Source organism: Periplaneta americana, chromosome 8, assembly GCF_040183065.1.
Source record: "Periplaneta americana isolate PAMFEO1 chromosome 8, P.americana_PAMFEO1_priV1, whole genome shotgun sequence".
NCBI lineage: Eukaryota > Metazoa > Arthropoda > Insecta > Blattodea > Blattidae > Periplaneta > Periplaneta americana.
Window position 1 is genome coordinate 111,997,185 of NC_091124.1, and position 27,927 is coordinate 112,025,111.

At 36.6% G+C, this 27,927-nt stretch overlaps 1 protein-coding gene across 7 annotated transcripts in view; it reads right to left on the reverse strand.

Annotated features, from left to right (window-relative positions):
* Window positions 1-27,927, reverse strand: part of LOC138704946 (protein transport protein Sec16A-like) — a 572,743-nt gene that overhangs the window by 391,277 nt on the left and 153,539 nt on the right. For all 7 annotated transcript variants that reach the window (XR_011333490.1, XR_011333489.1, XM_069833405.1 and 4 more), the window contains 2 exons: window positions 21,847-21,941; window positions 13,153-13,306 (listed from right to left, as the gene is read on the reverse strand). Coding sequence is in view for 5 of the 7 variants with exons in the window: in XM_069833405.1 (XP_069689506.1) it covers window positions 13,153-13,306; window positions 21,847-21,941 (249 nt within the window). In the remaining 2 variants the exon portion in view is untranslated. The remainder of the gene's footprint in view (window positions 1-13,152; window positions 13,307-21,846; window positions 21,942-27,927) is intronic.

Below are 27,927 nucleotides of genomic sequence, written 5' to 3' on the forward strand. Positions count from 1 at the left end.
CTTTCGAACTATAAAACATTTCCAGAAACTCAATATTTTTCAGAGACCCAGATCAGGTCGTCCAAGATGCACTTTGGTCAGAGAAAATCATTTCTTGAAGCTGCAAGCCTGAGAAACCGACATCTCATTGCTGTTGAAGCACAAAATCGCCTGATACAAGTTCACAAAGCAACCGTAAGTGAGAAGGAGGCTACACGAGACAGACTTAGCCTCAAAAAGATCAGCCAAAGGCCCAAAGCTTACTCCAGAACACTAAAGGGCCCATCTACATTTTGTGCAGATATGAACACTGGACTGAGAAGCAGTGGAACCAAGTGCTTTTCTGTGATGAGTCTAGATTCTGTCTAAGGCCACCAGATGGAAGAAAAATAATGTGGAGAAGTCCTAGAGAATGTTTTGTGCCTTGTACATATGTTTTATTGGGAGGTAAGAGGAGAGGGGAAGCTAAGATTGACCCACAACGGGTGGAAGCGACTCGATAGCTGAAGAGAAGGCAACACATCTAGGTTGGTGCCCCGAACAATGTACCCAGCAGGCTGGAGGCAGTGAGATGGCAGCCCCAACATCGGCTTAACCTGCACAGCACTCATAATGTGGCCAGAGGATTAATCACTTACTGAAAGTCTACATAACTTGAGCTGGACTGATATTTTGATGACGAATATATAATCTGAATGATAAAACTAAAGAATATAAAACCAAGTGGATAAGCCACGTACAGTCGTGGCAAAAAAAACCGGACCGACCCTTGTAGCTGATTTCAGAGCCTTGTTCACTCCAGAGCATGACAGACTGGTAACTAAGACTTTCGTGGTTCGAATCCTGCCTGGGAAGAAAACTTTTTTTTTGTTCCTTATTCAAATTTATTCCCAATATTTTTCGATAGCAGGTAAAATTCATGTTCTGGGAATAATAAGTTAATTAAGTAGTAAAATATCGCTGCAATCGAAAAGTATTGGGAATAAATTTGAATAAGGAACAAAAGAAGACTATCATTTCATTTTTAGAATTATTATAAACCGGTAGGGAAAAGAAATATAGGAAGACACAAAAAACGGTGGCATGAACAAGATATGTAGATTGCTACAGACAATAATGTCTAATGGGCGAAAGAAGAAGGAGAAGATAGATGTTTTATTACTTCATAACAGTGTGCTTGGTGATGCGCAGTGGTTACAGTTGTGTTACATTCTGTACAGATTCTTTTTATTACATGTGTAAATAATTTTTTGGTGCACTATTGAATGATGTGAATATTGTGTGTTAGTTTAGTTTGTTTAGTAAGTTTTATTTCAGTATATGATTAGTATTTATACAAAAATATGCCACCAATACAAAGTAAAGTCAGTGGTAAAGTACTGCACGTACAATCTCGTGAAACAGTGAGTAATGCATATAGATTTATGAAAAGGGAAGCAGACGCAGGTTGTGCAAATCAACTTAAAAAATGTAGGCAAGCGTGTGGGAGAGGCAAACAAAGTGTCCAAGAGCAATGTAAGGAGAATAATAAGGGAGACAAAGAACATTGATTCTGGAGCTTCAACTTCTTTTTCTACACCTCACAAACAATCTTCTTCTAACCCAACATTGGACTTTCAATGAAGAAGTAGTGCGCCGAACAGTCAATGACTTCTACATTACAAATAAACAGGGACCCACTCTCAAAAAGGTGCATGTGCATGCGAAATTAAATCATGACAACATAAAGTCCACTATAGTCCACTGTAGTCTATTCAGTTGTTGTTTTTCACGAGAAATGAGGGGTATTTTGATCGGTGTTCATTATAGACGCCTGTTGCTAGTAGCCAGAGTTGGGGTGTAGTCAATATATACTGCAGGGCTGTGTCTTCTGCAACCGGTATTAATGAGTCGTCTGTTTTATAATGCTTATATACGATCAAAATTGACCTATGGATGTGAAATATGGGGAGGAGCATCAGCAACTCATCTACAAAAAATTTCTGTTCTTCAAAACTCAGCCTTAAGATTATGCCTGGGAGTGCCAAAAATCACATCAACTGTTGCCCTAGAAATTGAATGTAATATTCAACCACTCAGACATTATATATTACAAAAGGATCTAAAAATATATTTAAAATTGCAAGCCTCATCTAGATCTCAGATGTTCTTCAAACTGTCACATGATATCCTGTGTAATTTCTATAAAATAAAAAAGAAGAAATACCAATCTATATCACAAACACACTCATTGCTAAACCTCCAGTTGTGAACGAAATTCCTCCATGGAAATGGGTGATTCCAGAACATAGCATACAAATTCCAGGAAATCATTTCAAAAAAAGATCCTCCATACATTCTTAAGTTAGATGCCATGGAACTACTCTGCAGCACATATAAGGATCACCTTCAAATTTATACAGATGGATCTGTAAATCCTAATAATGGGACATCAGGAGCAGGGTATTATATTCCAAAATATCAAGAAAGTTATTTCATACCATGTTCATCCTACTCCAGTCCTGACACTGAATTGCTAGCTATTGATGCTGCTCTTCAGTGTGTTACTCAAATTTCTGAAAAATCTATGTGCATACTTACCGACTCCAAGGGGGCTATATTTAATATAATTAAATATGTACCAAACCTATATCCACATAGAATTATTCCACTTCAGAAACATAACATTTCAATGGATACCTAGTCATTGTGGTATACCTAGAAACGAGAAAGTCGATAATATTGCAAAACAGGCAACATATTTGCAACCAAGACCTCTTCAAGTGATATCTCTATCCAGTGCTTTTGCTTCAGTAAAGTCTCATTTTACAAACCTATGGATCAACAATTGGCTCTCTTCTGACAAAGGAAAAATTTACAGTCTGTACAAAAGAATGCGAAATTAAAGAAGTCTACTGATTTTCAGGAGGGCATCTGCACTTTAAGGAAAGTGTTACTTAAGTTAGGGTTCCACTGGAAAAAGACAAAAAATAATAGGGAAATCCTGATGGAGAATCAAAATATAAGGACTTGGCGCTTACAATATCTACGAGACATTAGGAGATACAGAGAAGAATGGCGCATCATCATTTACATGGACGAAACCTATATTCATTCATCCCACACAGCATCATTCGTGTGGAGGATTAAATTAAAGGATTACTGTCTCTGGTTTCAGGGGGCCAACATCTAATAATAATTCTTACGGGAGGTGACCAAGCTTTTGTGTCAAATGACTACGTAAGATTTAAATCGCACCAAAAAACAGGGGACTACTACAGCGACATGCAGAAAAGTGAGAGAAGTTGAAGTAAGTATGATGGAGAAAGAGTGTTAATTATACTTTGCCCAAGAAATTGTGATCCATCTGGGTGATGATAATGGTGGCAGTAATAAAAGTGGAGATGGAGATGGAGATGGAGATGGAGATGAAGATGAAGATGAAGATGAAGATGAAGATGAAGATGAAGATGATGATGATGATGATGATGATGATGATGAGAAGGGAGAACAACAACATGTAGGTAAAACATACATGGATATTTCTGGTACTGGTTTGTCCCTTTCAGATTAATTTTCATGCCAATTAACCAGCAACTCCCTACAGCATAATCCAGAAGTCCCAACTGCATGGCACACAAGGTAAAACTGTTATTCTAACGTGAATGTATTGCCCTCCCTCTCTGATGCTGACACAGCACACGGCTTAGATGTCCAACTCCCCTCCAACAGCAACCACTCCTCTCTTTTACGCAAGCGGACTGTCACAACATAATAAAACATCTGTACCTTCTCGGAGAGGACGTGTTTTGGAGAATGCTTCGTGATGATGTGGGGCAGCATAACCTCAGAGGCCCACACCGAGCTCATAGTCGTTGAGAACAGCTCACTAATGGCACACTGGTACATTGGAGAGGTACGATTAATAATGTAGTCCCTTTTGTACATTTCATGGAAGAAAACTTTGCACTTATGCACGACAATGCATATCCCCATGCTGCTTGGTGTGTGAGGACTACTTTCAGGAGGTCAGCATTTCAACTTTTAACTAGCCAGCAAGAGTCCCAACCTCAAAATGACCTGAGCATGTGTGGGACATGCTTCGTCATATCCGGACCAGAGTTTTCACCACCCCAGTCGAACTATGAGAGGCACTACAGAAAGAATGGAAGGAAATACCACAAGAGAATATAACTGGCTTTGATCAAGAGCATGCTAAGAAGACTCATAGTGGTAATAAAGGCAAGAGGTGGCAATACTTCCTATTATGCATATAATGAATAATTTTGAAGTTTCGAATGTATTTTTTCAAATGTATGATCTATAAATCCTCTGTTTTCGTTTAAACTAAAAAAACACACGCACGCACGCACACACACACACAATTTTAATAAGACTGTTTTAAGATTAGATTTATGTAAGCATTCTTAAAGCTCTAAATATGTGTTGAAATAATTTCATGATGATACAGTAGAATCAAATATAATTTTTCCACAGTTACATGTTGTGGTTTCTGTTAAAAAAAACTTTGGTGTCATGGATTTTTTTGGAGGGCAGTGTTTATTTAAGCAAAACTCGCGAAATGACGCGAAATTTGGATCATTGTGCGAAACATGTCAACAACCACGAAATATAACTCTCTATAGCAAAAACTACGAAATATACACCAAAATGTTATTCAGTATTGCTAAAAACATGTTTGTGACTTATGTTTCAGTTAAATGGTCAACCTCTTGGTAACAATAACAGTGCTGTATTTTCTCTGTGGATATTATATGCACTCAGTTTTACTATCTCTACAGTTATCAAAAAAGGATAAATTTCTGTAGTCGACATGTAACATAGAACACTCTTCAATCTTTGCTGCAGTATGTTATGCAACAGAGGCTATACAGTAGCGTGCAAATTAATCCGAACACGACATATTTTTACATTTTCTGTCATTGTTGGCCTCACAGCTGCTCGCTCATACCGCTTTAATTGACATCTGTAGTACGTGTAATTCCATTGTTCAAGGTCTGTCATTATTTTTTTTATAATATATGACATTTTGCCTGTCGTTTTGTACTTATAAGCATTTCAGTTGTGTTGAAAACTTAATACTGCAATCCTGTGTACATTCTGTCGTCTTCACAAATGCATACAACTCCACGAAAACGGTCTAAAATTATAACATTAGCAGAGCATTCTTCTATGACACAGAGGCAAATTGCTGCAGAATGTCACATCGGTTTGGCTACTCTTAATTCGATCATAAAACGATACAGGGAGACTGGATCCATCACACCCCAGAAAAAAGGAAACTGTGGCCGGAAAAGGAAGACTTCACCTGCAGATGATCGTTTAATTGTCAGGAAAAGTAAATTAAATCCTAGACTAACTGCTGTCGACTTAACCCGCGAGTTAATGGCTACCACTGGGGCGAATATTCACATCACAACAGTGCGGCGTAGGCTTTTGGAAGCTGGACGAAGGGCTCGTAAGCCTATTAAGAAGCAACTGCTAACCCCTGTTATGTGCAAAAAACGCTTAATGTGGGCAAAATTAGATCAACACTGGACAGTGAATGACTGGAAGAATGTACTTTTTTCCGATGAGTCTCATTTCGAGGTCCACGGCCACCGTGTTTCTTACGTACCTACGGAAAGGATCCGAAAAAGTAACAGCAGCTCATCTCCAACAAGAACCCAAATACCCCCCTAAAGTAATGTTTTGGGGTTGTTTTACACATGAAGGGCCTGGAGCATTAATACCTATCAAGGGAATTATGAATTCTGACAAATATATTCACTTATTGGAAACCAGAATCATACCCCAGCTGCAAAAATCATTTCCGGATGGCAGAGGTGTGTTCCAACAAGACCTGGCACCATGTCATACATCTCGAAAAACTACAGAATTTTTCAACAAGAAGAATATTCAGGTACTCCCCTGGCCAGGCAACTCACCCAACATCAACCCCATTGAGAACTTGTGGTCAATTTGCAAAAGAAGAATGCAAAAAATGGATTGTTCTACAAAGGAGAAGACGATTTCTGCCCTCATTGGTGTATGGTTCCGCGATGAAGAAATGAAGAATATTTGTGGGAAATTAGTGGAATCCATGCCAAATCGTCTCAGAGCTGTTATTAGGAACAAGGGAGGCCACATAGATTACTGAGGTATGTCTTAGATCCTTTTTTTATCCCGTTTGAGTGTTTTTGCATAAGTAATTACGTTGTTCAGATTAATTTGCACACTACTGTATTTTGATGTGAAGAGGTTTTGGGGGGGGGGGGGGGATTAGTAGAGAACCATATTAAATTTGGTGTGAATTGTCTACAGGCAAAGTGATTTCCTAGATCTTATTTGGACAGTGAGAGGGACTTGTCTGCATACCTTTATGAAAATACTGACTGCCACACAAATCTTCATGTGGACAATGTAGAAACCAAGCTTAGTTTAGAATTTGATGATGACCTTATGTGATATCAAAAAGTTTTATATTGAACGTAATACAATTAACTTATTTCACAAAATACCCACGAATTGACAACTTATTTCACGAAATACCCACCGAAATAGTGGCAGGTTAACACCGAAATTATCCATTTTATTTCTTCAAAAAATACTGTTCCTACTTATGCGATTAAATGGTGGAGAAACTTGTGATAAATATTAGTGATACAAGTTCTATAGAGAAGAGTGAACATGAGACAGATTTAGAAGACACCATCCCATAATCTAACAGTGACTATTAATGGAAGTATTATTAAGTTAAATTTTAAACTGTTAGTCATAATAAAACTAGGGAACACAATTTTTATACCTGCACACAAGGATAAACATGAATAAAAGCAAAAACCATTCACAATGGCACACTTCTGAGATAGACTTTTATATTAGTATGTGACTTTCATATTACTGTACATAGTGTGTACAAAGAATGCATTATTTTTTTCATTGACATTTAATGGCTTTTAGAATGGCCTTTATGCTGAATTAAAGCATACTGTTTTGTAAACAGTAATATTAGTTTCATAAATTTCATAAGATAGAAATATAAGTATACCTCATAAACTGTGTGTGATAGAGTATTTTAACAGCCACTTTTATAATCAACAAGTCAATTTCCATAATTACCCTGTTTTGTAGTAGTAGTAGTAATAGATTTATTTCTACTGGCACAGTTAAAGGCCATAAAGCCTTCTCTTCTACTCAACCAGTATTAGAACAATAGCAATACAATAGCAGAAATACAGGAATAATAATAATAATAATAATAATAATAATAATAATAGTAACAACAACAAAATGAAAACAAGTTTAGTTACATGTAATTCTAAAAATCAAACAAATTATAGTAATGTGAATCGAATTGTTAAAATAAGAAAGAAAATTTATATGTTAAAAATAAAAATCATATATTAGAAAAAATTATATTTTAGGAAAACTCACAGTCTAAGCAGTCTATCTGACAACTGGGTTTTGAAATTAGTAAATGGCTGACATCTCCTTAAGGTATGAGGTAAGGAGTTCCAATGAAGAGAAATTAAAACGGTGAATGATGAAGAGTATCAGGAAGTGTTATGATGAGGTATACTCAATGTACCAGTGATCTGAGATCAAATATTTAGGTTATAGTTGGAGCATAAATACACGAGACGACAGATACTTGGAGTTGAGGTGCGCAGAATTTGAAATACAAGAGAAAGACAGTGTAAAGTTCTGCGATCGATGAGCCGGACTCAAGAAAAGAATTCGAAAAATGGTGAAATATGATATCGTCGGACATATTATGAACATGTTGTAATTCGTTCGGGAGTTCGGTACTTAAGTCATTGAAAAACACGTCACAATAGTCAAAGTGCGGCATTATGAGTGTTTGAACTAATGTTTGTTTCAGTGGTGCTGGAAAGAAATGCTTGAACCAGCTTAACGAGTGAACAGACGAGCAGATTTTTTTTTACAAGTGTGCTTTACTTGATATTTTCAACATAATCGTTATCAAAATATATTCCTAGATTTTTAACTATAGGTGAGTAAGGAATTTCAATATTACTAAGTGTAATGGCCGGAATTTGACTATCGTTCAAAGTGTTTAGCAGTCTTTTGGCTCCGAAGATTATGGACTGCGTCTTAGCTGCATTAAGTCTAAGTCTGAGTCTGCAGGCCCATGTCGAGACTGAAATGTGATCGCTGGTTAATTTGTGGATGAATCATTTAATGTATCAGGTCGGAAATGTACATAGAGTTGGAGATCATCAGCATAGAGATGGTAGTGACAATGTACTATGTTCGTTGACACGTCATTTATATATATTGAAAAGAGTAGCGGAGCTAGAACTGAGCCCTGTTAAATTCCCCTTTTTGTGGATCGCCAAGAAGAAGACCGATTGTAGTCAGAGACGCATTGTCAGCGACCACGCAGATATGATTCCATCCAGCTCATAGTACTGTCGGAAAATGTAGGGAATTTAATTTGGCTAACAAGGGAAGTACCCCAGCTCGAACGGCTAAAACCGAGTGTAAATGTGTTTAAAATACAGAGCTGTGCTTGCTCTATCACCCATCAAGGTTATTTATCTGTAAAACTCCACAGTCGTGGACAATCAATGATTGAAGAATAACGAATCTAATGACTAGAGAAGCACAAATCGCTGAAGAAGCAACACCGTGTAACAGACAGTTATGACAAGGAGATCCACAAAATACATAAATGAGGTATTATGTGGCAAGAAGCTACATTTGCTTTAAATAATATACGAGTATAGGATATTTCAAAAGTCAGTTCAAACATTAAACCACTATAAATATTATAATATAAGATAGGGAAAAAAACAAAAACATCACAGTGTTGGACAAACAACGTGGTTTACAAAACATTGGGAAGATGTTCGCCGTTCTCTTGTTCAACGTAGCCTACAGCTTTCTTTCCGCGACACCATGCACAGCATTTTGCAGATAATATCTTGGAATATCGGAAATTTCTTGCGTGATGGTATTTTTCAGTTGCAGTAGGGTTGTTGGATGTGTGAGGAAAACTCGTTCTTTAAGGTAACCCCACAACCAAAAGTCGGCCAGATTGAAATCTGGAGATCGCGGAGGTCACATTGTTGGCAAGTGCCTACTGATAACACGATCGCCAAACATCTGCGTAATTAATTGTTTTCCAGGAATAAAGATGTGGGGTAGAGCGCCATCTTGCATGAAGATTATGTTTTCCATACCGTGATTCCTCAGTCTAGGGATGACGAAGTTCTGTAACATGCTGTAGTAGCGCTCCCCGTTTACTGTAACAGTCTGTCTTATTCCATTATTGTTCACACTTGTAGAGTAACGGTTAGCGCGTCTGGACGGGAAACCAGGTGGCTCGGGTTCGATTCCCGGTCAGGGCAAGTTACTTGGTTGAGGTTTTTTCCGGGGTTTTCCTTCAACTCAATATGAGCAAATGGTGGGTAACTTTCGGTGCTGGACCCCGGACTCATTTCCCCAGCATTATCACCTTCATCTCATTCAGACGCTAAATAGCCTAAGATGTTGATAAAGCTTCATAAAATAACGTACTAAAATAATTAATGGTAGAGTTAACACGTGTAATTAAGGCTCGTTTTCCGACCAAAGTCATCAGTAGGCACTTTTCAACCATGTGGCCTCCGCGATCTCCAGATTTCAATCCGGCCGACTTTTGGTTGTGGGGTTACCTTAAAGAACGAGTTTTTCTCACACATCCAACAACCCTACTGCAACTGAAAAATACCATCACGCAAGAAATTTCCGATATTCCAAGATATTATCTGCAAAATGCTGTGCATGGTGTAGTAGACAGAATGCTGTACGTTGAATAAGAGAACGGCGGACATCTTCCCAATATTTTGTAAACCCCGTTGTTTGCCCAACACTGTGATATTTTTGTTTTTTCCCTATCTCAAATATTATAATATTTATAGCGATTTAATATTTGAAATGACTTTTGAAAGACCCTATATACATTAACACATGCAGTGCGTACCTGTCCGTATATCCCGAACTAGAAGATGCTGTGTTGTTGTACGTTCTTCCCTTTTTCGTCACAGAGTGCACATCTGGAGTTTCAATGAAGTGATTAAAACACAACGGAATGGAACAGAATGCACACTTGACAAGGGCAACATGACGTGAACATGCTACATCATCTTCTGTATATCCACATTGCAATAGTTCAATATCACAAGCCACAATGATCACGCTATCAAATGATGCAACAGGAATATCAACTTTGTAACCGGATCTTCGCCACGAAATGTTAACATAGGTCTGTACCTCGGTGTAGAAAGTTGGTTGTAGATGACAGAGTGAAGGCAGATGATGAAATATCGATTATGTAACGTGACCTGCAGTTTGTCAATTTGTAAGCATACAAAATCAACAATTCTGCAATGCAGTTTATACCGTCTGAAAAAATATATACATCCAGAGGTTGGCAGTATTTGGTTGTCTTTGATGGCATATCTATAACGTAGTATCCTTGTTGGGGAAACATTTTTCTATCAGACTGTAATCTTTGTGTCCTGACCAGAAATCACAAAGTAATAGACATTTTTTCACAAACATGTTCACTGAGGATCGAATGTAAAAAGCTTTTCATGTGGTCTTTGATCATATTTCCACTTTTACTTGCCCAACATGGATGTTCCGTGGACAAATTGCTGCTAATTTCTTTGCAAACTGTGGACCAAACATCCCTGTGTTTCCTGCAAATGTAAATCTTGCTCGCTAATCTATCATCCATGGACACTGCCACATCTATTATGTAACTGTGTGTAGTGCTATAAAAAGACTGTACCACACCAGCAGTTGATTTTTCACCTCTGTGCGATAGTGTTTAAGAAGACGACAGTTCATTAAAAATTGGTCTGATCATTATTCCACACGTGTTGCTTAACTATGTTTTTGTCTTTAATGAATATGTTCACATCTACCACAAATGTTTCTGCTTTGTGCCTAATGTAGTGATATCCCTGGACGAAATGTTATATTCTTCTTTGAAGCCGCTGGCGAAATGCAAAGAAGCTTTTAAATTGTCCAGAGCAACTACTGTAGCAGCTTCCAGAGCTCACACGTGAATGTGCCAGTAGTGGACTACTGATCATAGTCTCTGGCTCTGTCAAACTGTGCTCTTACAGTCTCTTTTACAGCCTTCAGATTTGATGTTTTGTTTCCCTTGAAGTGGACCTGGTCTTGCACGCCACATAATCCAAAATTTCCTTGCAGTTGGATTTCAAACGAATGCAGCTATAACAGTTCATTAGTTTCCTGTAAGAATTGTAACCGTGATTAAAATAATCATAAATATTGTCCAATGTTAGATCATCAAGACACTGTAGCACACTAGGTCGTGATATTTTTGAGACTGAAGGTAAGTATTCACTTTGACTTGCAGTTCCTTTATTTGCTGGAGAGGACGTTCCAGAACTGTTGGAACTCTCATACCCATGTGCTGTTTCTTCTGCGCCATCAGACTCACAATCACTATTCCCATCCAATATGTCGGTATTTACTTCTGATAATTCCCGGTAGTATTTTTGCATTATAATGTCACGTAACATGCATGCAAACGGCTCATCCTCACTCCAATTACATCCTCAATATCCGGTATGTAAGTTCGACGTACCTTTTCACGCAGCAGGTAAACAATTTTTCACAGGATCAATTGACTTCAGCACACTCATGTCTGCTGTTAGTACGTGCACTTCACTATTGAACACCGCAATGGTCTCGCTCATACAGTCTGTAGAGCTACGACATAGTGAGGCTAGTACGCTAACTTTCAGATGCGATAGCAGCTGCATACGTAGTTTTACAGATGAATGGCATTGATAGCTATTCGAACAGGTACAACATTATATTTTAAACACGTTTCCAGTCGGTTTTAGCCGTTGGAGCTGGGGTACTTCCCTTGTAAGAGCAATTCGATATCCACAGAATTAAAAGCATTACTCAGATCGAAGAGGCATAGAGCCGTCCCCTCTCCTCTGCCCATTGCATTTCGAATGTCTTCAGTTACATTAACTAGGGCTGTAGCAGTGCTGTGACCTGCTCTGAACTCAGAATGAAGTCTACCTAAAAGTTTATTTTCGTTCAGATAGCCTGTCAGCTGTCGATGTATGATTTTTTCTAGAGCTTTCGAAAGAGTGGGAAGCCTGTACTTGTTCAGTGTAGAAGAAGAACTGATTTTCGGTAAAGGCTTTATTGATATTATCCATGTGTTCGGATAAGTACCTGATATAATAGAGGCATTAAATATGTGAGTTACAGTGAGTAGGATTACGTCTATTATTTTATCTAGGAGAGTTGTGTTAATTTTGTCTATACCTTGGGATTTTGACCTAATACTTCTCAATGATCTTATTTCAGCCTGGGTTATGTATTTGAAAAAGAATTTTTCTCTGTCAGGTACAAGATAAGAATATAATTCCGAAAGGGCTTTTTTTTTTTTTAATATAGGACCTGGAGGAGGAGAAGCGAAATGTTCGTTCAAGCTGTCAAGTGGCAATTTAGTGGGTTCTACCTGAGATTTCTGTTTTGTTAGACCCATAGACTTGATGTTTTTCCACATTTCTTTCATACTAACAGAAGGTTGAATAAGAGAGTGCACATGACGTAATTTTGCATTGTCAGAAATATATTTAAAAAATTGGAGTTTGGCCATGTTGGAGACAAAGCGGTGAATTTTACATAAATATGCCTGGCTTAAATCGACAGATCTAGACGAGATCTTTCATCTAGCACCATAATCAGCACACTAACATATTGGAGTCACGAGTATATTGTCACGAAGTCATAGTGTTGCAATGGATCACTCTCCAAATGTTACATCACCATTTCAATCCTGGTACCCCATGTATCCATCTGAGTTTAAAGACATATTCACGTCAAAAAAGTTTCATTTGTTCCCTAGTGTGATGTTAATCTTACAACAATCATAAGTTATATTTTGCTTTGGGGCCACTTTAATGATACAGTACTCGTATCTGGCCACATATCACTTCAATTCAAACACAGCCATCACTAGCAGAAGAATACAATTGACATCGAAATTAAAAGTACAGTGAATATACTAACTTAATGTTTAATGCACTGATATTAAACAGTACCATTGTTAATGAAACACAAAAAATAAGATAAAATAAAGGTTAAATTTATTCAATATAAATCAGAATAAGTGAATACTACCTCACAAGTGGACCAGGATAGTCAATTATGTCTTTTACAGCATCATCAGGACATATCAAAGCCTGTATATCATGTATTTCCACAACTGCAGGCTGTCCATCTAACGGATAATGAGGTTGTATCTTTATAACTTGGCCTCTTGATGTAATAATACCTGTAATAAAATTCCATTTGTAATGATAAAAGCATTAAAAAGTGGTAAATTAACAAATTTCAGTTTATGTTATAATTAGGGATTGTACAGCAATACATTCAGTACCAGCAATATTTAGCAGTTGTAAGCAGCACCAAAAATACATAATAATTATATTACAAAGATTTTTGTGTTTCTTACTTTCTTTGCAATGAAATGTATACAGAGCAATTAATATGAGTATTACGACAATGAAAGCATTAAACAGATGTACTATTAGTAGTAGTGTTTTATTTAACGACACTTTTCAACTGTAAATGTTATTTAATGCTAAAATTCAATGTAGGCAAAAAAAAGCTGACAAATTTTGTCTGGAGCCCTCCATCAGGGAAAAGATTCTATGATGTGCCATAAATCTATAATATATAGGACTCACACAGCTTTACGTCCACCCTACAGGAAACCAAACTAAAAATTTTATTCCCCTTTACAACCCATTGTTCTGGCCCAACAGCTAGCAGGATAGCCACTAGACCACCAACCAAGAATGACTTAAATCAGACCATTCCAAGTGGGCAACCCCCGTGAAGCCACATGGCTGCCCTGGGTTTGGAGGAGCTGTGCCGAGCCCCAGAGAGAGACAGCAAGTGAGTGGGAAAGAGACTGAATACCGATCGCTTAGAGGGTTGCACATGTTCAAGGGGTAGAGTGAGCGAGTGATGTACATTTATATGGATGACACATTTTATGACACAAAGGAAGGATTCAAGAATTACAACAATTGGCTATTACAAAATAATACAACAAAATAAAATTGTCCTTTTTTTTTTCTGTAGTTAGGAAGACAAATGACATTTCTTTGATTTCTTTCCCTTTAAGCTATATCTGGAAAAATTGTTTGAGTGGAATGAATGCATAACACTGCTTCCAATGCAACATCAAACAAACATGACCTAGTTTTACTCTTATTCAGATTCATGACTGAGAATATGTGTTTGCAAAGGTATTTACAGCCAAACATAACAATTAACTTGCATATCTATGCGTGGATAAGCAAAAACTCTTTTTGTTCAAAGTTCTTATAAAACGCAACGAGACTCCCTGAAATATTGTAATATCTATTTCTCAAAATTATGTTAGACTGAACTCTTATCAATTCTCTTTGGAATTTGGCTGGAGCCTGCTCAACATTTACAGAAAAGGGCGCCATAATGTCCACAAAGTTCCTATACGCAGCGACAGATTGTTTGTGGAGAGAGACTAATTGTCTCAAACAATGTCACCAGGAAAGGAAGTTGAAATCATGCATTCCTTAATAAACATTCCATCCGTAATAAGCCAGCTACTTTTGACGATATTTAGGGCAACAATATAGCTTGCATGGATAGCTCTTTTGGAACTTGGCTCACTCAATGTGCTGCGAATGAAAGGGAGAAATGAATTTTTAATGACATTGTCACTATACAAAAAATACATACATAGTTAAATGGACAGAAAATCCTTTTAACAGTTTAATAAACGTTTTTATAATAATTCCCATTCATTGTTGACAACTGTTCAAAATAAAGTTACTATAAGTATTAATTTAATTATATTGCCTTTAGAGTACTTAATTAGTTGAAATGATATATACCTCGTCGTAAGAAGACTGCATTTCGTCCTTTAGTTTCGTTATTAATGTCTTCCTCTCTTCGCCAATAACATGAGCGTGGGTATCAGAATGTTTAACTTCAAAGTGACGCTTAATGTTGTACGTTTTTGCCCGTACATTGATATGGCATATTAAACATTGAACATTGTTGTCGTCAGATTAGACAAGATACAAGCCCTCCGAAGAGGGGTTAAATCCTGAACAGACTGTCAACGTACTTTCCTTCATTCTTATTCAAAACGGTTAAGCACAAATGAATGACAGATGGAACGCTTAACCCAGCAATGCCTGCAGAATAACATCGAACAGACGAGTAGAGTTGATGATCGTATGCATTCGTACACCACCACAACCGCAGCGACAGAGAGAAGTGGGGGTTCGTGCTGGGCAGACACAGGGCAGCGTCAGAGCGCCCTAGCCCTCAAACACTGTGTTGGAATGGTCTAACTTAAATCAATATCAGAGCGTTTAGAATAGAAAGTGTGGTAACTCGGCAAGGGTCTAATCTAATGGGACTTTTAAACCCACTAGTGTCATCACGGCAACTGAGCGAAACATTGGCGTGGCAATCGTTCTAAGATTGCAGTTTTCTTCTTAATACTATGGACAGAGCAGGTAGAACTCGTTCTGCTATGGAATTAAGAAGATATTTCTTGTGGTGTTCGGGCGATTTTTATTGTGCCGTTATGTGAGCGAGTAGTAATAAGCCCAATTGTTTTGTTCTTGAGGTAAATCCAATTATACTGTAAAATTTGTAAGGAAGAGACGTTTCTTTTATCCATCCATAGACTAGACTATTTTTCAGAAGTGGTGTAAAGCAATTCCACGAACACAGAAAACTGTATGCTCGTTCTTATCTCTGTGATATCCATTTTTCTGCGGTTTTGATTGTGATTTTTTAAAATTATGATTTATTTAACGACGTTCGCAACTGCAGAGGTTATATCAGCTTCGCCGGTGTGTCGGAATTTTGTCCCACAGGAGGTTTTTTTTTACATGCCGGTAAATCTACTGACATGAGCCTGTCGCACTGAAACACACTTAAATGCCATCGATCTCGGCTGGGATCGAACCCGCAACCTCGAGCATAGAAAGCCAGCACTATACCAACTGTGCTACCGAGGGCGACTTTTGATTGTAAGAGCCGATAAATTTAATATTGCCAGTAAAGAGGTAGGACTTCCACGTAAGAACTGGTGACCAATGTGCTTCATGTTAAGAGTGAGGAACTAAATTCTGTGACTCAGAAGCTGGGTAAAGCTTGGGAAAATGTCCTACCTATTACGAGGACGCAAAAAATTCATCATGTCATTGCTGTGTCAACCTATAATATCAAATATAAATATTTTCTGCAGGACTCCAGTGAATTGGAAGAGTACCTTCGCCCTGAAGTCCGTAAGAGGCAGAGAAAGTGTCCGGTTCATCACAAATAAAAAAGAATGTGTTTCTAGTTGTAAGAACACTTGTCTTGCACATCAAATAGAAAATGCAATTGGAAGTCACACTACTGACGCACATTATATTCTCAAATATTTTTTTTTATTAAAATAGTTGTAGTTAATTAAACAAAACATTATGCAAGATACATTGAAAGACCCATATTTGTGTATTCCATCACTATAATTAGTCCAACATTTTCAATTTTGCAGTAACATATCAAATTGTTTTCTACTATTTCACATCAGTCTAAAAATTGTCACACTACTGACGTGTAAAAAAATTGAGGTAGGATTAATTAAGTTTGACTGTTGTTAACAAAATTTTGTACATGACTTTGCAAGTTCTCAAAGAGTATATACATACATTTGGTAAATGAGATTAATAAGAAATAACTTGCTAAATTTCATACAATAATAAAAATTGTGTCAAACTACCGACAGTGGACATTCTCTATATCTTTGACCATAAGATAGGTGGATAATTATGTCTTACAAAATTTATGCTGGAGTCCATTGTGGTAACATTCTGCTGCATCTGTTATTTGTACAGTTCGAAATTGTAGTGCCTCAGACCGTAAGTCAGGGGGAAAGGTTGATGTTTCAATATAGTTTTCCAGAATAGAATGAGAAAATCCAAAACATTCACTAACAGGAGAGCCTCTGCAATTAGTTCTGCAAAAGTGTCTGATACCTCTGATGATAGTAAACAGGGAAGACCAAAACATAGAAGTTTTTAAGCACTTTCCAATTTCAGATGTTTTGTTTCGGAGCTTCTGGTTTGATATACTATTTCCTTTAATTTTCTTAAGTCAACTCCGACCTACACTCTGTAATCATAACACTAAAAAAATTAATTTTGGCTACATTGTGTGATGCTATTTCATAATCTAACAAAAGCTTTGAAATGATTAACTGCTTTCCACATACAAGAAGACAAAATTTCTTCAGGAAACATCACACATTTTTATATGTTTGGGTATTATCATTTGGCAAAAAAACATGTAACCACAGGTATAATGAAAGCATTAACACATGAATGCATGGTATACATTTGATAGAAATGGTTGGGAGCATAATCAAAAGTACTATCAGTCAAAACAATGATGCATTCAATATTCATGAGAAAAGTTAGATTTGTTTTATAAGTTATTAAGACAATTTTACTGCTGCTATCTACATAAGAACTTTTCTCCAATGTATGTAATTACATTTTCGGCAGAAGCATAATATGGTGAACACCACTTATTGTAATCACGGATAATGTTATCGATCGGTTTATGTTATCATTTATATGAATTTCCCTACGGACTAACACTAAAACACTGAAAAAATTCTGTTTACTGTGATCATGGATTCAGTTAATGTTATCACATTTTTGCTTTCATGGATTTTGTTTCCGAGTACTATAAAGCATATTTCTGCTTTCACAGCTTTTAGTTTCCAAGCATTATACTGTTTTGGAACATAAAGTAGTGGACAGCTTATAACAAACATTTTTCTTTGAAGTCGAATGCCACCCCCAACTGAGCTGTTGAAGGGCTTGTCGCTGACAATACAATAGCTATGCACAGGTTGGAAGTAATGGTATACTTTTCCCCAATCACAATTGAAGGAAGACCAGTCAGCATAGGTAGTACTCTTCCCAAACTTTCTCTTGAAGTTTCATCCTTTATGTTGGTACAGCAATTTAGTTTCTGCTTTTACATTGTGAAATACATTAGATATTTTGCAACGTGGTGTTCAGTACATGTCAGTTGACTTTCAAGAACATTATGAGTATGAAAGATTCATTCATGAACTACTGCGGGAAAATAAAATAAAAAAAAACAATTAATGATTATTTTAAGTGATTGAAAGAATTAACTATCAGTGACGCTGTGTTATAACTTAGTTATATTTATTATTGTAGTATAATTATAGGCCATGAATATGTAGTAAATACAGCAACTTTCAATTTGAATTTTTCGGATACTGTTATCAATCAGTTAATGTCATGAGATTATCTGATCCCAGAGTGATCATAATAAGCGGTGTTCACTGTATAAGGCTTCTTCGATGGAAGAAGGAACAGGAGGAAGCATTTTACGAAGTTTTTTTAAACTGATCAATTTCAATTTCAGAAAAAAATATCTCAAAACTACTACCGGTATTTTCTTCATTGTTTTTTTAATTTGGTCCCAATCAATTTTAAGGGTTTTGCATATAAATCGCCTGTTGCCTTCTTTTCAATGCTGTACGAATTTTATGTTTTTTAATTTATTAGATGAATGAACCTCAGGGTTCCTTAAAAGCCATAAGTAAGGACGTAAGTAAGATATGTCTTAGCAATGTCTTCATGGTCACGATACCCCGTCTTATCAACATGTAAAATTTTCTATCTTTCATGGTATGTTTTACTACATACTTACTTTCATGTCTTGTCTTCTCTTACTTTTGATTATTTCAAAGTCTATGTTTATAAAATTTCAACACATTGAAATACACAATTAGATCTCTGAAAGAGTATTTGTTTAAAATAAATCTACTAAAATGGTTTGGGCCTACATTGAAGCCATGTTCATTCCCTAACCACTAATGCATTACTATACACTACCACCAGTGGCGGCTCGTGAACTTGTGGATTGGGAGAGCTGCAGTAGATTTCGGTACATACAAATTTCACTTCTTGATACCATTACTAATAAGTGTAGGACAAAAATAAATGCACTACAAATCGAAAAACCAAAACTTTCTCACTTAGTTGGGAGATGTCTGTGGGACCATTTGCTAATCCCTAAGAAAAACTAATACCATCGATTTCAGTCTGAATTTCAGATCGGCAGACACTCAACTTACAATCTACCAGTTCATTCTGAATTGTCTTAGAATAACCTTAAACAGTGGCATGTTCCAAATGATTTTTGAGAGGCTCGTTTAGATTACTCACGAACTGTAGCAACCCACGAAACACATCAGGGTTCTTCGAATCGTTTTTTCATCATGTCCCCTAAGGGGAAGTTCATATTGGCCACAAAATTTGATACAATCAATATTTTTTTTTTTTTTAAATAATTTCACGATTTTTTCTCACTTCTTGATTATGTTTGAGAATGTTTGTTCTGTTCGTTTCACTTAATTGCTTAGCAGTATGAATTGCATAACATAGCCAATGAAACAACATTTTTCAGGTGAGACTGTGAAGATTTGTGCATTTTGCTTTTTAGGGGCAAATGTCCTAAATCTGTCACACACTCCTAGTCCATGCAGCATCACCACCAAAGAAGAGGCAAGGAAAACAAAATACAGATTTTTTTGTTCACATCCATGTAACCACAAATGCTTAGCGTAAATTTCATTGTTATACTTCCTTACATATATGCACTATTTTGGCTGGATGAAGCTTAAGTAAGATTTAAGTCAGGTAACGGACGATCCTTTAATTTCACTTCATTACATCAATATTCTGCGCAAGGAAAATTGAGAAAAATAAAATTAATATTCTGTAATTCACACACACTCATGCTTGCAAATTTGCACTGGTTAAGTTACGGTATTAAGACGTCACACCAAAGCAACACTCAGATATACTGATGGTCAACAATTTTCTAAAACTGGAAAAGAAGTCTCTTTCGTATTTTACGTGCTATATCAAAAGGATTCTACTCGTGCAATCATTTTAAGTTAAGGCAAATATTAGGTTCTGCTGGAGGCTGGATATATACGTAATAATAAGTCAAAAGAGAATATTAATTTCGTTAATTCGATAAGATTCTATAACAATAAATATGTGAAAAGAAAATAAAAATTTTGTCATTAAGTTTCAAGGGAATAGAGAATCCATTTTACGCAGCATTACAATAGCGGTGTGGGAGGGGAGGAAAGATCCCTTGTGGCCTGGCTCTCCCTTCACCTCTCTGCCCCCTGACCATGCAAGACACACTCTCTATGAGCTGACCACCCTGCAGATCCCAGGACGACTTTGAATGCAGTGTCAATTCCAATACAGTTGACGCGCAAAAAGATTATGCATAAGATAATAATACATATTCCCGGCCAGATGAAATATAAAGCAATTTACCAATAAAAGCTGTAACAATTCTTCTAAAAATTAAAATAAATATTATTTTTATTTTCCTGTCAAAGCAGAAAGTGCTGCAGCTCCGCAGCTCTTATGGACGAGCCGCCCCTGACTACCACTAAGACTAAACAAAGACATTCTTTGTCTCGAGATAGGCTAAAGCAGGGTATGCTGTAAAGCAATGTCAAAATCAAGCATGATGAATTCTGAACATGCCTACATTAAAATGTGACAAAATGAATTACAGTGAGAAAAATTTACATCTCATGTTTACACTTCAGCGCGATAAGCGATATATGTTGTGAAATATAAATTGAACTTTTTTTATGCATAACTGCATTGTTGCCGAAAAAGCATATGCTGCATTTGTGTCCATATGGACTCGGCAGCAAATGTATTTCTATTTTCTATAATTGGGGACCTATTTAGTCCAATGAGGTGTACTGTTTCATTCAATCCGTAATTATAAATAATGACACATTAAAGTTTTGTTACCGTATGTATTATATTCAGTATATTTTTTATTTAACCTCCCCTCTGAGATCCAAATTCTGGCTGTCCCACTGGAGTTTGCTATTATCCGTGGTTTCATGTATCTGCGGTACTTTTGGAACATATTTCCCACAGATACAGATGAATTACTGTATCTTGTTGTAATCTGAATTTTATTATCAGTGTACAAAATTTTATTCCTCTAACAGCACAATGTATCTTATATCTTGTAAATGCTGTAATTCAGTAATTCTTTGTCGAAGTAAGACTGAAATGCAGAGGTTGTGCAACAGTTATAATATTCTAACGTAAAAAATAGAGAGTAATGCTGCAATGAGAAGGACAGAACAAAATGAAGCTGTCGGATAAAACCTGCCTCAGAGTCACTCTGTGCACTCAGTATCTCAGAGGACGTGACTGTAAACCACAAGAGAATTACTGGTATTCCAAGGAATTTTATAATTCACATCATAACTAAGAATTTAACAGCTGATATCAGCAAAAAGGCATGACAAAATAGAGAAAGAAAGATTACAAATCATATAGAGTCCAACTCAATGAAATAAATTCAATATTTCAAACCTGGTCAGTCTGGTTGATTTCCAGTGACTTCACAAACAGTGTAAGTTCTTTCTGAATTCTGCCATATCAGCATTTTGAAGAATTCCACTTCTGAAGTAGGGCATATATGATGAGAAATTCTTTGCCCCACACAAAGGATGACAGGCAAATATGAGGAGTAGCAAAGTTAAATTTTAATGTGGGTCAGTGAAGGCCCCCAAAGTATTATAATTTTTAAGCATGATGAAAGATTTTTAAAACTGGCTATTTATCTAATCTTTCATGAGTGATACATGATAGTCATTGTAAAAGCAAGGAACCAGATTTCTATACATTAATAGTTCTGAAATCTCTCCATTACCTTTAATATGTGCTGTGGAAAATTTTGCAGGCGTTAGTCTTTGGGGTGTTGTAGCAGCCTCTTCAACTATAGACGAACGTGTTTCTTCTAAAACTCTGCAAGAACACATTATTTTGAACTATTATACAAAATATAATAGAAGAAAAGTTTTCAGAACAATAAACAGGTAATCAGAAAAATCACATCACAAATATACATAACTACAACATATTACAAACATACGTCAAAATACTAAATTTCCTGTTTCATAAAAGGAGATAGTTTATAATAATCATTCGGTGGTATTAACAAGTGAGCCAATCATTGGGTGTTATTAAAAAAAGTGAGTCAATCATTGGGTGGTATTAATAAAAGTGAGCCAATCATTGGATGGTATTAATAAAAGCGAGCCATGTCTAAAAATTGACTTTCTGAACCACATCTACATTCCATATTAATAAAGTCATTCCCCTCCAGCTTGATGCAACCTTGAAGTTTATCAGCATCCCAGCCGCTCTCATGCTGAGGTGCAGCTTCTGTGTTGGGATTAATAAAACAGAGGAATGACTCCCATTTACAAGTCACAGCTTATGATTTCATAAGTCACATCAGTATGTGGCTCAACACAAGAGAATAATATGGTAATGGGATTTGTTTTCTCAACAAAGATTAAATATTTATAAAAGACATAGGGACTTTAACTTACAAACCTGTAAGGAGCTGTATTTATTTAGAAAACAACATGTAGAGTGGCTTAATTGATACTTTCTCAACGAAACAGAAATCAGAGATGGAGCCCTCAGTAGAGATAAAAGAATGAAAAGTTTTTGTGACAAACAGGATACCCTGAGTTTCATTATAATATTGCAAATGATAATCGGTAGATATATTTCCGAGTACAGTGTCAAAGAATTTTGGTATGTACTGACTGCAATTAAAGAAAAAACATCTGACTGGATCCAATTCCCTACGATTACTGCTGCATTTCATGGGAGTAAAACGGAATGACAAGAACACTACACATTCCCTGATACCATTGGGGCAGTGGACTTCACGCATGTGCTAATAAAAAAAAAGAACACATGTGCATGTGACGAATATATCGATAGAAAAAGAGTACGCCACCTTTAAAGTTCATGCTATGTACATTGCAATCGATATGCTTGCCAGTGTTGATGCAAATTGGCCTGAATCGATCCAAAATTCTAGAATATGGTGTCTACAGAATTATGACCGACAATAATTGCTACACATTGCTTCCTGGGGATGCGGGATATGGAAGTGCACCTTGGCTCATATCTCCTTACTACAATCACACTACTGCGAAACAAAGAGCTTAGAACATAAGCATCACAAAGTAAAGCATCATAATTAAACAATGTTTCGGTCAAGTGAAAGTAACATTTTCCAAAAATCCAGTCAAAAATAAGATTAGTCTCATGCCTTCAGTCACTGTGCCCTCTATGTTTCTGCAAAATGTGACAAAACATACACAGGATGACACTTGGCAATTTCTGAGATGCACTGGCCGAAATTTCATGAGAAAATTTTTTCCACCATAAGGACTCAAATCAATGCTCATTCTGTAATACTAGTCCTAGGCATGATGCCTTTGGTCACGACACTATGTCACGGAACAACATCCTTTTTACCAACTTAAAATCCAATGTAGGGCATGGGGATCTTGGAACCAAAACTAGACTTTCACAATCTGGTCCTCCTTGATAATGTGGTCAGCATATTGAAGGACAACTGTGGAGACGTTACAAGACAAGTACAAGATAAGGACAAACATTCAGTAAGGGACAAACATCCAGTCTCAATGAATGGAAGAAATACCAACCCATGCTGGGAATTGAACCACGAATCACTTAGTTAAGAAGTGTGCAGCTATCCATTAAATCATAGCAGCAGACTCGTATTACTATGTTACTCAACGAATATTATTTATTATCATTACCATTATTACAGGATTATTAAATGTATTCTATTACTCAACAGATCGAATTCCCCTTTCAGATCTTCTCTTATTCTCACCATGGCAGTACCATAGTTTTTCTCTTCTTCGATTTGGGTAATTCTGATTTGTGTAAAATGCTACTGTAACATTTGAGACTTTTCCACTTTCCACGAAACAAATTTGAAAATGATCATTTCCTCAAACTTGAGGGGATATTCATTTATGTACATACTCAGAAACAAAATTTGGACCACATAAATTTCCCAGTTATAACATACTGTGCATGCTCATTGCTCACAAAGGCATGGCTCAACAAAGAGGAGAAATTAATATTAATCCCAAAACACAGCAGTTGCAACTCATGACTATGTGCAGCTCATATTTTTCACAAGCTGTATCTCGCAAGACACATATCTTTTTTATTAATACTACCCATCGTCTTACAAAAGAAGCAAGCACCGAGCATGCACAGTATGTTATAACTGAAACTTGGAAAATACAGATGGCCCAAATTTTGTTTCTGGATTTGTACTCACTGTCAGCCGTCTGTAAACAAAGACAAGATATGCAACATCTCCAAATTACAAAGGCACAGCTCAACGAAGAGGGGAAATTAATATTAATCCCAAATACAGCAGTTGCAAATCATGACTATGTGTGTTTCATATTTTTCGCGACATATCTCTTTTTTATTAATACTACCCATCGTCTCATAAAAGGAGATAGTTTATAACAATCATAAAAGTGCAAATAAACATGCAAATGAATTAATAATAAATAAACGGAATTTATATAAAGCAATAAAAAGAGGTTCAGTTTGGATTTCCTTCCACTGCTGAAATAAAAAATTAAAATTAAACCATCTCTCTTCATAGAAGTTGCATGCATGAACAAAACCCCAAGGTATTTGTAATACTTGTACACTATGTATTACTTGTTACCGATGAAGGTCATCCCAAAGGTAATGCACATTTAAAAAAAAAAATCACCATTTTCATATTAAGGCTTTTCTATGAGCACAATATGCCTTTAAGAACACAATATATTTCTGAATAAACCTCTCACTAGAAATACCCCTACGTCATCTCGAAAACATGAGCATACATGCCTGCACAACAGGGGCGGCTCTACAATAAGAACTGCAGAGCTGTAGAACCACCATTTACAATTTTACAATGTAAAATTTTAAATGTAAAACGTGCTTTAATGTAATCTAGTGCATTGTTTCATTTGTATTTACAATTCATTCTCCTTCGAATCGAGATTTTACTGTCTGTAAGGGCCTTGAACTGTTCGAGAATTTTATCTGTAGTGTACTTTTCAGATCTGTGATCGGCAGTTCCGAAGCTCAACGTAGGATAGTTGGCAGCAGGAAACAGGTTTCCTTCACTGTGCAGTAAGATTGCATTAAAGCTGCAACTAAAGCAGCTCTCTGAATATACAAAAAGAACCGTCAACATCCCCATCTCTTTATGACCTGAGTTAGGAGAACATATAGGCTTCTAGACTTACTGTATGTCATTACTCATTACAGTTCCAGCGTCAAAAAGATTGTGTTATAGTAGGCCTATTGTAGGTGGTGTGATGTGTTTAGTCAGTGTTTTTAAGAAAATATTTTATATTAAAAATAAATGAAGTGAAACTGATCGACCAATCCTTTTCAAAATTGAAAGAGAAATTGCACATTAACTTAAGGAATTAGAACGTCCTACACCAAATTTAAATATTGAAATTTCATAGGCCTATTACTAGTAATTTTAATACTGAAATGTGTAATGAAAACGATAGGTTTTTTGCTGCACTCATGAAAACGCTCTTTTTTTTTTTTCCGTGTCTTCTGTTTAGAGGAGAAAATACATGGACGAAGACCGAAGTGAAGGATTTTTTATAGTTCATTTGACTTAAAAAAATAGAAAAGCATGAAAATTCGAAAACTCATTTCAACAGTCAAACAGATTTGTCACTGCTAGATGCTAGAGATGTTAAAATATTCAAAGACAGCTTAATTCTGCATATTGGACTAACATTCAGAAACAAGATGAAAGTGTCTCTAAGAAAAGATATGTTCTATCTGAAATAATTAACTAAGTGAAATTCTGTGGCACATTTGAATCAGCGATGCGAGGACTTGCCGAATCTGATGATTCAACAAACCATCGGAAATTTTTGGCTTGACTGATTTTACTCCACATTTAGATTAAACTTTCGAAGATCATTTATAGGGATCATCACAATTCAAAGGAACTACAAAAACAATTCAAAATGAATTATTGGATAGCATGTTAGCAGTTATCCATGAAGAATAAAATTATCAAAGGAACTTAAAGAAGCTCGTTATGTTGCAATAATGGCCAGCAAAACAATGGACACTGCAACAAAATCACAATTAAATTAAATTAAAATAAAATAGTTTTAGTCCTCCATTATATCAAGGATGAAGTACCAGTAGAAAGGTTATGGAAATTTCTCTTGCAACCAAAAAATGATGCTGAAAGTTTGGTGTAAACTACACCAAAAGTTTTGCACAACCCTTGTATCTTGCGTGTTTTTTGTTTATGTTAATATTTATGTTTATGTTTCCTTGATCAGCAGACAATGATATTGCCATAGTAGATTGCCACCTGTCCATTGAAAGCAGAACTAAAGCTTCTGGCTTCGATATGTCAGTAGAGTGCACTGTGTCTGGAATCCTGAACTGCATTAAACTGTGCTCTGTTCAGTTTGTCAACATGCCTAGAAGGATCATCAGCTCGTTTACTCATGCGAACATCATTACTTTGTGACAGAAAGGGTTGTCGGTGCGGGAAGTTGGTGTACACTACAGCGACATCATTAGAACATGTCAAAGATATCGTGTTACTCAAAATGTCTAAGACATGCCTCGCAGTGGTCGCCCTCAGTCAACAACAGCAGCTGAAGACCGATACCTACGAATTAAGGCTTGTAGGAACAGAGAGAACAATGCCACAGAATTGCACAATGCCTTCCTGGAGGCAACTGGGATGGCTCTGTCGATCCAAACTGTAAGAAACAGACTTCACACAGACAATTCAGCCTCCAGATGTCCTACACGAACACCACTACAACCTCAACACCATGGCTTCAGGAACAGATGGGCAAGAGAACACATACAATGGGACTTGGATCAATGGTATAAGGTCTTCTTTACCAACGAGTGCAAGATTTGTCTGACACCTGACAATCGTCGTAGAAGAGTGTGGAGAGAACCAGGTACCAATTCACGACTCAGGCATACTCTCCATTAGATTCAGCAGGAAGATGGTTCAGGGATGTTTTGGGCAGGCATCATATACGGATGTTGGACACCGCTCGTTGTCGTCGAGGTTACTTTGAGAGCTGCCCAGTATCGGGACAGGATTCTCCAGTCCATTGTTCAGCCCTAAAGGCAATATATAAGCGATGGGTTTGTATTCTAAGATGACAACGTGCCCGTCAGAAAATAAAGATAGACACAATAGCCTGCAAAGTTTAATGAAATATTTAACAAAACTTGTGTTGAAAATGACTTACTAATACATACCACTACTTTTCTATATAGTCACTGCCAATGTTCAAACACTTATCAAGACTGAAAATCAGCTTCTGTATTCCTGAGTCACAGAAGTCTGCCGCCAACTGTCAGAACTACATTATGACCTCTTTTTTTATTTCATCATCATTTCAAACAAACTCGTTGCCTGCTAGCTGTCTCTTTAGGTGAAGAAAGAAGTGAAAATCGTCGAGTGCAAGGTCTGATATATGATCCAGAACCTCTTATTTGAAACTTTCAAGTAGAGCAGTGATGAGGCATGCTCTGTGCAATTATAGCCTACATTATTGTGGAGTAGACAGACACCATGTGTCAAATTCCCCTCCTCATTTTAAATGACTCGTTGAAGTCATCTCAAGGTCTTGCAGTATGCCTTTCCATTAATTACTGTTGTGTCATGAGGCATAAAAACAACAAAGAGAAAGCTTTGTCTGTTCTAGAAAACAAAATCCATTAATTTTTTCGTTGAAATTGAAGTTTTAAATTCTTTTGCTGTGGTGGAATGCATGTGGCACTATTACAATGATTCAAGTGTGGTGAAAACGCAGGTTTCATCACCGTCACAATGGAGTTCAGAAATACTTTCTTCCCT